This window comes from Nuphar pumila, chromosome 4 (assembly GCF_984573655.1).
Source record: "Nuphar pumila chromosome 4, dmNupPumi1.hap1.1, whole genome shotgun sequence".
NCBI classification, from domain to species: domain Eukaryota; kingdom Viridiplantae; phylum Streptophyta; class Magnoliopsida; order Nymphaeales; family Nymphaeaceae; genus Nuphar; species Nuphar pumila.
Genome location: NC_143252.1, coordinates 102,591,700 through 102,605,575, shown reverse-complemented (window position 1 = coordinate 102,605,575; position 13,876 = coordinate 102,591,700). Strand labels below are relative to the sequence as shown.

Here is a 13,876-nt window from a genome sequence, read left to right as displayed (position 1 = left end):
ATAAGAGAAACCATACCCGGACCCAATAAGAGCTACATGAACCAGACCTGTGAATACTAATTTTTATCAAATTTACATTGAAAAATTGTGGGTCTTAATTGGAACTCAGGTTGGGCGTGGGTCTAATATAAAAGTTTACAAACTATACCCATATCCATGTATTAATAGGACCTTCGGGTCTGGACCGGGTCTTCTTATTTATCACCATACCTGGACCTTATAGGGTTTGGTATGGGTTGGGTCCGGTGTTGACACCCCTACTCGTGGGCTACTCAGCCAAATTCATAGCTATAGCATTTAGTTGCATAAAGGTTTCTTTTTTGGAGATAAATTTTGCTACTCATGTGGGATTCCAAACTCCCAAATGAAAAGCCTTTTCTATTGGAATTAATTTTTGTACATTTGACCCTTCAAATACATATTTAATAGGGGAACATTCTGGAAGCTAGAAAATGGTAGGAAAACTGAAAGTAGAAAAATAAAATTTATAACTTTTTCAACCATTACAAACAAAGAGAAGTATCTTGAAAGAAAAGTTTTTGTAAAAAGTGCAATCTTTGATAAAAAATTCTACAGATTAGCCCATCGTTTCCTGCCATTTTGACAATGCTGAATGCATCCATAAGGCCAGTCTTGGTTGAAACGTCCTGTCTGTATAAGTTTCAACCAGGGATTTTGAACCTTACCCCAACTTTCTTTGTAAAAAAAAAAAGAAGTTTGAAACCGAGAGTAGCCAACATTTCCCTCTTTTATGATAATGGTTTAGATAGGGATGGCAGTAGACCAAGGGAAAATGGAGCCCCGCTTGCCTTATTTCAATCGGGGATGGAGAACATGAAATGGGGATGGAGGTTAAAATCAAAACCCGTGTGGGGATGGACTTACACTTTCCTCCACCCCGCCTTTATCCTAATCTCCGCCTCACCCTGTCCTGCCCTGTCCCCAATTTTTCTAAGGATGACAATGGACCAAGGGAAAACGAGTCCTGGCCCCGCCTCGCCCCATTTGGAGTGGGGATAGAGGACATGAAACGGGGATGAAGGTTAAAATCAAAACCATTGGAGAGATGAATGCAGGGACGGAAGGCAGAATTTTGAGACGGGGCGAGGGTGGAAACCTTGTCCCCCACCCCGGTCCACTGCCATCCCTAGCTTAGAGAAACTCTTTCACACAGTGATGACTATCAAATTGATGACCTTGACTCCTATTTTTTATGCTTCGCTTCTTTGAATCAACTGGATCTGGGTCAAAATCGGTTTTAGGTTGACCCACTAGGCCAACTTATCGAGCCCGAACTCGTCACGCAGACCGCAGGTACGAAATCCGACTGGACGCGTGTCTACAATCCGTTTCACTACGGTTTCCGCTTCTGCTCTGGGCCGTCCATTTTCTCGAGGCACGCCTATAAATAACTACCTCCTGCTATTGTCTCTATATTTTCGACATCCCTCGACGGGGGCACGGATTCCGGTAATATTGTGGTCGTTCCATCTCAGGTACTCTCCCCTTTCAGAAAATTTGGCCCTAATCTTGTTCGATCAGGATGATTTCTGGGGTTTTATTTTAGTTTCCTCTTACTATTCGTCGATTTCCGGAATTTTTGATTGCCCGAGCATCTGTTTGCATTGTTAGGGTTTTGCTGCATTCGTATCCATCCGATGTTGTTCGTTTTGTTCTTGTTATTGAAGAGATCTACTAGCTATTTTTTATTTTTAGGGTTACAATTATTTTTTTTGGAAAGGCAAGCTAGGGTTAGGCAGACCCCTACCAGTTATACAACTATACCATTGGGTTTTGAACATGCAACGTCCCAACAGAAGGTGGCGTGCCCTTTGGTTTAGGGTTACAGTTATTGATTACTCAGGTTGCGAGCGTTTCTGTAGTGTGTGCGAAATACACACACAAATACGCATATTATTTGGAATTTTTGTGTAGTACCTTTTTTACCCCTGTTGTATCTCATACTCTTGCCTGTATTGATGTGATATTAGTTTCTGTTTGTCCAGTAGCGGTGCTCCCTTTGACAGACTTCAACTAAATTCTTAAGAATTGTGTGGTGGATTATAAAACACCTATATGGCTCTGTTTGGAAGTCTGGGTACGCAGGTATGCAGGAGTTGGCGGGGCGGGGTGGGGTGGGGTGGGTGTGTGGAGGGGGAGGGGGGGTCCGGAATCCGCTTCTCCCTTGCTTGTTTGGGACCTTGGATGCCAAAACAACCCCTAATCATCAATCCTTTCTTGATCAACCAAGCTCAATTGTTCAGTGCACGTTGAAAGTTTCTTTCCATCTCTTTATTGTGTGTTGAAGAAAAATGCCTACTTCTAGTTACGTGATCCAATGCAAATGTGGAAATGTTTCTTTAAGCCATGACAACACAGTTTTTTTTATCTGGTGGGGTTTGTGGAATATGATGAAATCTTTGATGGGGTTTTGTAGTTTCTCTTTTTTGCATTTGTGAGACCAGAATATTTCTGTTCATTGGTGGTTATTTTAGGGTATGGCGATTTTTTTTTCTTGTAGGGTTTGAGATGAAATATAAAATCCCTTTTTTGTTGGTATAAAGGTGGACTTGTCTAGCTTTGCCTAGTCGATGCGTTATAAGTGCAAGATGTGGCTGAAAGTCCAACTAAGCCCAATGCAAACCAAGTTGTTACTCGATCTTTGGCCTTTTGACAATTGCAACCATGGTATGTGAACAACCTGGTTGGCCTACTCGATCTATACTCTATAGATCGAGCTGGGTTGCATTTGCTCGTATCTTTTCTAAGGAGACTAAACTGTGAGTTGTATGAGGGCCTGTTTCTATTCTATTCATTTGATAAGGTGAAAAGTCTTTGACACCTCCTTTGTTCTGTTAGCTTTACCTGAATCTTATTTGAAAATTTCAAGTATGTTATACTTCGCTTCTTTCATTGCTTTTTCTAAGACTTCGGCAATTGTTTGGATGCATTTCAATTTATTGCTTACAAGCAATAAATGAAAATGCTCTTGCAATAAATAAAAACATTAAGTGTACTTTTGGTTTTTCATTGTAACCAAATCTTTCTTAGGATGACATGTTATTTGTATTTATTTTATATTTAAATTTGTTAAGGATTATCACAATAGTGCCATTGGACCCATCACTCATTGAGGGGCCACACCAAGTTGGTGTGTTCACAACTAGGATCACTTAACTGGAGGAAACCATCATGGTTGCAAACCATTGCGTCTCCCACCTTGAGATGGGGAGGGTAGTTACTAGTGCCTCAGCCCTATCATCCTTTGTGCGAGCAACAACAATTGATCATTGCTTTAAAAGAAGCATTGTGCTTGATCTTCGATAATATCATTGACATCAATATCAAGGATTGCTTGGACCAGCTTGATATCTTCAACAATCCCAGCCTCAAGTACAACATCAAACAACTTGCAAATAAAGGAGAACATTTCATAGACATACTTTAGATGACCCATTGAACGAAGATAAAACACCTTTCCTTCCAACACAAACTTGTGAAATGCCTCCAGAAGCGGTAGCAAGTTGTTTTGAAGATGGTGGTGGTCATCGTAGAGATGATAGTGTTGGTGCTGGTGATGCCATCATAAGAGGAAGAGGAGGAATTCAGGGCCATGGGATCAGTGATAAGGGACAGTGAGTTATGCACGGCCAGTTGGTGGTGGTGATGGATGATGAGGGAGAGAGGCTCAGTACCAAATAAAAATAAAAATACAAATAGAAATAGAAATCCTCATCAAAGTTTTCCCTATTTTTGAAAAGTGGGTATTTTATTGTTGTTATTTAGGCTCTATTTGGGAGCTGTTGTTGGGAGGGAGATGAGAAGGGTGATTGTTAGGGAGAGATGGGAGTGGATTTCACAACAATATTCATTTTGCTTTAGCATATAGGTAGATGTGTGTTTGAATTCTCCCATGTATAATATGTATATCAGTCTTGTGATTCTTGTCCTCAATGAATAATCATGCATTCCTTCCTTTCTAAATGGTTAGGGAGAAATGGGAGTGGATTCCACAATAACATTCATTTTTCTTTAGCATAAAGGTAGATGTGTGTTTGAATTCTGCCTTGTATAATATGTATATGAGTCTTATGGCTCTTGTCCTCAGTGAATAGTCTTGCGTTCTTTTCTAAATGCTCCACCATGCTAGAAATAACAACTAGCCTTGTACTATCTTTCACTTCCCTTTCTTTGATGCTAAAGTAGCTAAGAACATATGCCATGTAGATGTGGTTCTCTTGTTTCTGAATTCCTATAGAGGCTAAGCAAGGTTGCAAATTGACTTGAAGTTTGGGCATAACCGAAGAAGGTGCCGTGATGATTATTTGCCTACTTCACACATAATACATGTAGAAGCAAGGAGTGATATGCTGTCTAAAGAAACAAATGAGGCAAAGGAGACAACTCTTTGGTTTGGGTGTGTGCCCCATATAGTTTTCCTTGAAAACATACCATTTGATGGCTCCAAAAGCAATAGATAAGATGATCATAAAGTTTGGGTGTGGGCCACATATAGTTTTCCTTGGAAATATAACATCTGATGACTCCAAAAGCGATACATAAGCTGATCTTAAAGAGAAGGCCTTATCTACATCATGCAACCACTCGAGTTCATTGTTAACTTGACTCAACTTGGAGTCTTAGTTGTCAAAAATGGTGCCTAGGTGCCGCCTAGGTGCAGGGCCACCGTCTAGGCGGTAGGGCCTTGTTTTTCCACCTAGGCTGGTTAGGTGGCGCTTAAGCTATCCTGGCCTAGGTTGTAGGGACACAATTGTTATTTTTTGTCTCATTCCTTTCTTTTTCTTCTTTCTCCCGCCCTCAAAAACATTCTTTTTTGTTCTCTCATTTTCTTCTTCTTTCCTTTTCTTTTTTACCTTGTTTTTTTTTCCTTCTCTTTTTCTTCTTCTTCCTTTCACCCCTCTACCTTTTATTTTTCTTCCTCTTCTTCCTTTCTCCCCTTTTCTTTTTTTTTTCCTTCTTTTTTTTCTTCCTCCTCTCGCCCCTCCACGCTCTTCTTTTTTTCTTCCTTTTTCTCCCTTTTTTTATTTTTTTGTTCTTTTTTGTATTTGTTGTTTACATGTAGGCATGTGTTTTTGACACAATACACATATATAAAATCTGGTTATTCATTATATATATATATATATATATATATATATATATATATATATATATATATATATATATATATATATATATATATAAGAACAAGGTTCATCTTGTCCCCTTTTTCTTTATATCACTCCAAATATCAAAGTTTTAGGTGTTTTATGCTCATTTTGAACCATTAGACGTGTCTATCAATACTTATTTATTGAGAAACAAGCTTTGTTTTGAATTGATTTGATGTAAAAACTAATAACATTTTATCATGAAATTTTAGTACGATATCAACCAATGATTTTTTGACCTTTTTAAAATACACATTTGAGCATAAAGATCCTTAATCAATTACATGTTCTCTATTCGACAACATTCATAAACACACCTAACGGTTCAGATTGAGCGTAAAACATCTAAAAACTATGATTTTTGGAGTGTCCTAACGAAACAGGGGCAGGATAATCCCCATTCTCTCTCTCTCTCTCTCTCTTTGTTGGACAACATTCTTTTAAATTTATAGGGTTTATGTTATTGAGTTACCCATTGTCTCATTAATCGAGAGTTGACATTCCTTAGTTGACCAAGCTAACCTCTACTTGATTAGTATAGGAGCTGGTGACATTTGATCCCCATATTTTTTATATTTTGCTTTTAAGGGAAGTTTTTGTCCATGGCCCTTGAGCATCATGTGGTCTCTCAAATACAACTATTGAGATTTTGATTTTTGACTATCAAAGCAACATCCAGACATTTCATAGTCACTTCACCCACTCCTAAATGACCATAGTGGATGTATTCTACATGGAGAGAAGATTACAGTAGAGAATTTCTAGCAATATCATGATAGGGGTGCTTTATATGCTGTCACAGGGACTCGGCATAGAGGCTGCCACACCCGCATCGACGCGATGCAGGTGCGTTACCCGGTGTGGTCAACCCGCACCCTGGGTTATTTTTGTTCAAAATGGATGGTCAACTTTGATTGAGTCCATTAAAAAAGGGGGGGGGCTTGAGAATACCTCGAGAATAGAATGGGTAGGGTAACTCGAGCCCCCCCCCCCCCCCCCCATTTAAAAAATAAGGGTTAAGGGGTACCTTGAGGCCCCACCCCAAGGGGTGCCTCAAGCTCCCCGCACCCAAGTATATATATATATATATATATATATATATATATATATATATATATATATATACACACACCCTCTCGCACCCCCGCACCAAGTTTTTTTAAAGTGCCACATCTTGTCACCCGTACTTGCACCCACACCTATGTGACATAGCTTATATGTCATTCATCTTCGAAGATGAACATTCAAAACCTCATGGACATGGGTCTTTTTGGGCCTTTGAAAGAACACATTCTCAATGTCCTTTATCTAGAGTTTGGTTGGCATTGAGAATCAAGATATGGCTAAGACTGCACCATCCACGAGGTCTTGCGTGCTATTTCTCTTGAGATGAATGGCATCTTAAAAATTTTATCCTAATATCCTTAGAGGTCCCTTTGACTTGATCTACCCTCTTTTTTGTGATGTGTTGAGTGGATATCATGATTGACGCTATGTCATGACATGATTTTCTTAGCGTTAACACCTGTTGCCTCGGTTTTTTCTTAACATGCTTATTGGCTGCAGGTTCACAACATATTGATATATTCTAACTTTCTAAGAAGCTTTTGGTTTTTCATAACAGTCATCACAATGGTAAAGCCTAGGAAGCTCAAGACCGAGGATAAAGGAGGTGCTCCTTTGCTTAAGAAAGAGAAGGTTTCTAAGCCCAAGCTTCAAGAGAAGTTCTTCAAAACGAAAAATGAATTTAGCATTGCCAGTGATAAGAGGGGAGAAACGTATGAAGAAAACAATGGTGCTAGCGCTAGTGGAAAAATTGTTGGATTAATCTTCATGTGCAATACACAAACCAAGCCAGAATGTTATCAATATCGTGTCTTTGGTCTCCCTTCAAACAAAGAACAAGTAGTGAAGAATATCAAACGTGGCGCAAAGCTTTTCCTTTATGATTTTGACTTGAAGCTTCTATATGGAATCTACAAGGCTTCATCGGATGGTGGGATGAGTTTGGAGCCAAATGCTTTTGGTGGAAAATACCCTGCTCAGGTGAGGTTACAATATTATTCATCATGATTTGCGATCTAAATTTTGTATTTGTACTGGGGCACAATGTGGTGTCTTAAATCTTCAAGAATAACTACTACTTGTCAATGATTGCAACCTAACATGAAAATGCTAACTTCTACTTTAATTCCATTGTTGTTAAAATCATTGTAGCAAGTTTATTACCAAAACATTCTTTGTTAAAGTTTAGTATATGTTGTATTTGCATAGAATGGGAAAATGTGTACCTTGAATGCCATCCATTGATCTATTTGAGGTATGTTGGGGAAATTTGTCAACTTTTGAAGCTATATAATTTTTGGTAGATAGTTGCATATGTTTTTAATTTACTCATTTTAAGCATGAAGTGTTGTGCCTTTCGCAGGATGTTTGCTATTGCAAAATTTTAGATATGTTGAATTTTTGCTTCCTTTTGGTCGTTACTTTGGTAAGTTAATTGCTTATAGGATCTTGTAGCTTTTTGAGTAGCCCGAACTACAAAATATCCAAGACCAATGGATTGATTAGTCGATGGAAAATTATATTAGGTTGGTGTTATCACTTTAAAAAAACTTGGGTGCGGGGGTGTGGGGAGGGTGTATATATATATTTTAACAGTTTTAAGTTAACACTAATGAAATAAAAACAATTATCATATATCATCAATTCATCATGCATAAATTCATGCAATAAATTAAATTAACAATCTATAATTGCTATTCCTCGTCAATAAAAAATAACTCCATAGTTAAATCAACCTAAATATATTATGGCTATGCCAAGTGAATTAAGAAAACAAAAAATAGAAAACAATCAAACAAGTCAAGCAGAAAAAGTAAATTATGCTAATAAAAGAAATAAACAATGCATAATTGCATATCAAAAGTATATCATACACAATGTATATGATGATGGGGTAATTATCCCAATAATTTTCTACTTCATCATCAAGTTCATCATAAGAAAAGAGAGTAGGCTCAGTTAAGTCCATGTTTACATTGTTGAAATTATGCTCTCCTTCCAAGTCACACTTTGGGTTTATATCCCAAAGCACGCCTGAGTTCGGTTCGGTTCGGATGAACCCAACCCTGAGTTTACCAGAGTTGAACCCAACAGGCCTAGGTTCGGTTTTGGTGAACCCATGCCTGGGTTCGATTCTGGACCTCTGGTGAATCTTGGCTTGGGTTCACCAGAGCCGAACCTAGCACACTTGGGTTCGGTTTAGGTTCGGCTCCGGTGAACCTAGGGCTGGGTTCACCAGCAAGCCTGGGTTTGGCCCTTGCGCCAATGAGGGGAGGAGAAGGAAGAAGAAAGAGAGGAGGCAACGAGAGAGAGAGAGAGAGAGAGAGAGAGAGAGAGAGAGAGAGAGAGAGAGAGAGAGAGAGAGAGAGAGAGAGACCTATGGTGGCCGTCGTCGCTACCGTCGGAAGAGGAGGAGCAGTCAGTTGGGGAGGGAGAGGAGGAGTTGGGAGTCTCTCTCACACACACACACACACACCCCACTTTGTATTATTTTTTTATTTTGGACAAACGTAATCTTGGGTGCTGGTTGACCGCACCCAGAATTGCTTGACTGCACCTGCACTCGTGTCGCATCGTCGTGGGTGTGACGGCCTCTAAGGCCAGTCTGTGTGACATAGGACACAATCAATTTTATGAAGTTTTCAATATGATTAGTATATAAGAGGACAAGGGCCAAAATGGAGTATCCATGTGACAGGCTTAAAATGGCTGCAGTTAGAATTTTTTGTTGTGAATTAATTGACTTGCCAATGAGGTATGTTCTAATGTCAACAATCAATATCATCTCTAGTGGTGCAAATTGGTCATTGGTGGATGATTTGGTTTACGAACTTCAGTTGTGAAAGATCAAATTTTTATTGTGTGCAAGTAAAACCACTCAGGTTCATCAAATTCGATCACATTCATTTGTTATTCATTATATACCAACAAGGCAGTCCCAACTGATATGTCATTCAAATATAGGTTTTGTACTTGACAGCTTTAATATGTTATGCTACTTGATGGGCCATAATTTCTATAGAATAATGGAAGAGATGCTCAACTTACATTTTGAAACAAGAAATCAGGCTTCATAGATACCCCACTTTGCTTCAGTACTACATCCCTATGTATTCTACCCTTAGTGGAAAACAACATGAAACTACCTAGCCTAACCATGTAATCATTTACAATTCACTCCATTTACACAAATAACATCACTAGCTACAATAGTCACATTCATCAAATCAGCTCTCACTGGATTCCCATTTAAGGTCTTTCCTATTTAATTTTCCAAAGATAATTTCATAGATCCTATGCAAAGGGCGATACATATTGAGTGTTCCTCGAATCAAGATAAGTTTTGACTTTATAAAAAAAAGTCAAAATAAAGCAAAATGTCTCGTAAACAATCTGGAATTGGAGAAGATAAAATGTTCACAAGGATGAATCAAAACTTAGAAAAATCATGTCAAGCCAAGGTCTCACTTTATTTTTGGGGCAACACATGGAATACATGGTCTTCTAAGTGATATTTAATAAGGAAAACCACTTCATGGAAAACATCATAATTTATTGGTATAATATCTCATCAAAATGTCTCCCTTTCATGCACATTATAATTTAACACATTCAGTTATCCTCATTTATATATAATCGTTAATGCGTACATGAAACATAATAAATCCAATAGGACCTCTTTCCAAATTCATAAATTCTTGTGGTTGACTCATAAAAGACAGCCCTAACATCCTTCACCAAGAGTTCAGTGCGAACAAGATGGGAGCATGCTCCATAATGCACATGAAACAAACTTTCATAACCAAAGAATAAGCATCCTTACTCTACATTCATGTCCAAAACTGCTGTGGAGGGTGGCAAAAGTCCACAAAACTGCCTAATTGGAAACCAACAAATAAAATATCCTTGTGCTTCCAGGCCACTTAGCAGCCATAAAAATGCAGCAAACCATTAGCAGGGGTAGAAAATGCAGCCTTCCAAATAGGTACCAACCAATCCATAGATATGCCATAAAGTTACAAAAGTTGTACTTGTGAACCACTCTCCTAAAGCAAAATAGGCACTAAGAGCAATAGACTAGAGGAATCTACAAACGTTAAAAGACCTTCATGACCAGTCATCCATAATATCAAATAAATCATTTTATCATAAACATCTCGGGAAGTATCAGAAGTTTTAGAATTTGATAAAATATACTGAATAATAAAAAAGATAAGAAACAATAGGTTTTATAGTATTTTTCTTGCAAAAATATAAAGAAGCAATTAGAAAAGTTTATAAAAGAAACAAAAAAGATACATAAAAATATATGTTTTTTAATCTCAAGAAACTATCATGATATTTTAGGTTCTGGTGATATTCTGAAAATCGTGTGAAGCTATTGGCTAACCTTGAAATACCGATAATATTGTAATATTTTCAAAATATCAGCGATATCACTGACTATGTTTCTAACACATTGAAAGTAACCAAGGATACTCCCAAAAAGAAATAGACCTACCATGGCCGACCTTGGCCCTCATCTTTTTTTTTTTAAAGGCTTTCTTCTTTAGTCTTCTAGACCCAAGATTTCTAAACATTTGATCCTCTCTTCTAACAGCCAAATACTAGCCATTCCCAAGGCCAGTCTTTCAGCTCATACTTAGCCTTGATAAGCATCACCCATCCTCCTCCAATTCACTGGCCTCTCAATTGGTTTAGATTAGTGGTGGATTGGTTGGATTTTTAAATCCTAGAAAAGGTTCTTTGCTGGGCGGATCCTCTTTGATTTTGCCTTCCTCATTTCTTGATTGTGCTTTCCTTCTCCTCATTCTAGTTTAAAGCATAGTGTTAGACATGGTTGTAAAAACTAAAAAGTGTATCCTAACTCGTATTGGCTGGGTTCAAAGTAAGATATGATACATTGTAAAAAAAAATCACATTTTCACTAAAAAAATCAAGAAATAAAACAAATAAAAAAAATCATAGAATACAAAAACAAAATAAATTCAAACAATAAGATTAACTAAACATAGATATGTCATTAAACATCCAACTCAACTAAATATAGATTTTGTTACACAAAAGTTTTTTGACAAGCCAATGGGCATTGCATCATTCCTCCATCAAGTGCTGCAATATGCTGTCATGTGGTGCAAGCCCCCACACGGGCTCATCAACATGTGAGGGACGTTGAGCCATTAGTAAATCTAATCACCATAAATGCAGTCGGTTAAGACAAAATAACACTACATTCAAAAGCCAAAAGGTTTTCATAACTCATTACTCTTAGTACTGGCCTCTTGCACCTGCAGATCAGAAGAAAAGAAGAGTAGAGAGAGATTAGAAGTGAAGAAGATGAAGATAATAGGAGAAGAAGCAAGTGAGAGGAATGGACAATCTTGAATATCGACTCTCCTCCCCTTTTCTCTTATTAATAATGTGGTTGCCATTTTTACATTCCAAAAAATGATCACAATACACATTAAAGTTACATGAATTGAATTTCAACCAGGCCCAAGTCAACAAAACAAATACTATATCTATTCTACCTTCCCCCTCAAGTTGGTTTTGAATACATCTGTCATCCCCAACTTGCTAGTCAGCCCTTCATGCTTGGTCTTGTGAATTGCCTTGTGAGAATGCTAGCCAATTGATTTTGAGTTCTCACATGAAAGAGTTTTAAAACACCATTTTCAACCTTCTCCTTAATAAAACGGTAGTCTACCCCGTTGTGCTTTGTCCTTTCATGATGTACGAAATTTGTTGCAATGTGAATAGCAGAGTTGTTGTCACAATATATGGTCTTGGGCATTCCACCTGAAAACAAATCTTACATTATTTATCTCACCCATATTCCTTCACATGCTCCTAGAGCCATTACTCAATATTCAGACTCAACAGTAGATTTTGAGACTATATCATGCTTTTTCAACATACCAAATTTCCTCCAACGAAGGTGTAGTATCCAGTTGTGGGTCTTCTATCATCTATAGTTCCTGCCCAGTTTTCATCCATGTGTACTTCCACTTTGCAGTGGCTATTATTTGTGTAGAGGATTCCCTTTCTGAGGGATTTTCTTTAAATGTTTTATTAAATTAGTATTAGGTATGAATATTATTAATATTATTAGTGTTTATGCACCTCAAGTAGGTTTAGATGATTCCATTAAGCGTCAATTTTGGGAAGATTTAGATGGAGTAGTACAAGGGATATCTTATGGAGAAAGGTTTTTCATCGGCGGTGACCTTAATGGGCATGTAGGCATTAGTAGGGATGGATTTGAGAGTATCCATGGAGGCTATGGTATAGGAGAAAGAAACGAAAGTGGAGAAAGGATTTTAGATTTTGGTTTGTCCTATGATATGATCTTAGCAAACACTTGGTTTAGGAAGAGGGAGTCTCACCTAGTAACATTTAAAAGTGGGGTTAATACGAGTCAGATAGATTTTTTCCTACTTAGAAAGAGAGATAGGGGTTGTTGCATCGATTGTAAGGTTATACCGGGAGAAAGTGTAGCTACACAACATAGAGTCTTAATTTTAGATCTTAGAATTAGACAATACCGCAAAAGGGATAGACATATGATAGATCCTAGAATTAAGTGGTGGGCACTGAAAGAAGCTAAACAAGGAATGTTTGTAGAGCGGGTAGTTAAGGAAGTTGATTGGTGTCTCGAGGAGGATTCAAAATCTATGTGGAATAAGATAGCGGGTGGCATGAGAAATGTGGCTAAGGAGGTATTGGGTGAGTCTAAAGGCGGTGCACCGCTAGGTAAGGATACATTGTGGTGGAACGAGGATGTCAAATTAGCTATTAAGGTTAAAAGAGAGTGTTATAAAAATCTAAGTAAATCGTGATAATGAAAATTTGGAGAAGTATATGATAGCAAAGAAGGAAGCTAAAAAAGTAGTTCAGAACGCGAGGGATAAGGTATATAAGGAGGTTTATGACAAGTTGGATACCAAAGAGGGTGAGAAGGATATTTATAGGCTTGCAAAGATGAGAGATAGGAAATCGAGGGATCTGGGTACGGTTAGATGTATCAAAGATGAAACACAAAGGGTTTTAGTCAAAGATGAGGAGATTAAGGAGAGATGAAAAGATTATTTTGATAAGCTATTTAATGAAAGTCATGCTCAGGATCTTGGAGACTTTTCAATTCCTTTTCATGAGATGAATCGTGACTTGATGCCCAAGATTCAAAAGAAAGAAATTGCAGAGACTTTGAAGAAAATGAAATCAAGAAGGGCAGTTGGCCCAGATGATATACCTATCGAGGCTTGAAAATGCTTGGGAGAGAAAGGTTTAGAATGGTTGACAAATCTTTTTAACAAGATTTGGCGGACAAATAAGATGCCTAATGAGTGGAAGAAGAGTACTTTGGTGCCCCTATATAAGAATAAGGGTGATATACAAGATTGCACAAACTATCGTGGTATAAAACTCATGAGTCATACTATGAAACTTTGGGAGAGGGTGATTGAGTCTAGGTTGAGGAAGATTGTCATGATATTGGAGAATCAATTTGGTTTTATGCCTGGAAGATCAACTATGAAAGCTATACATCTTCTTAGACAACTTATTGAGAGAAATAGAGAGAGGAATAAAGATTTGCATATGGTTTTTATTGATTTGGAGAAGGCTTACGATAGAGTACC

General features: G+C 37.8%; 1 protein-coding gene across 2 annotated transcripts in view; it reads left to right on the top strand.

The window, feature by feature from the left end:
- The first annotated feature begins 1,412 nt into the window (after nt 1-1,412).
- Nucleotides 1,413-13,876, top strand: part of LOC149840377 (uncharacterized) — a 47,097-nt gene continuing 34,633 nt past the window's right edge. For both annotated transcript variants that reach the window (XM_090003130.1, XM_090003129.1), the window contains exons 1-2: nt 1,413-1,496; nt 6,796-7,217. In XM_090003130.1, the coding sequence (XP_089859256.1) occupies nt 6,804-7,217 (414 nt within the window). In that variant the 5' untranslated portion in view covers nt 1,413-1,496; nt 6,796-6,803. The remainder of the gene's footprint in view (nt 1,497-6,795; nt 7,218-13,876) is intronic.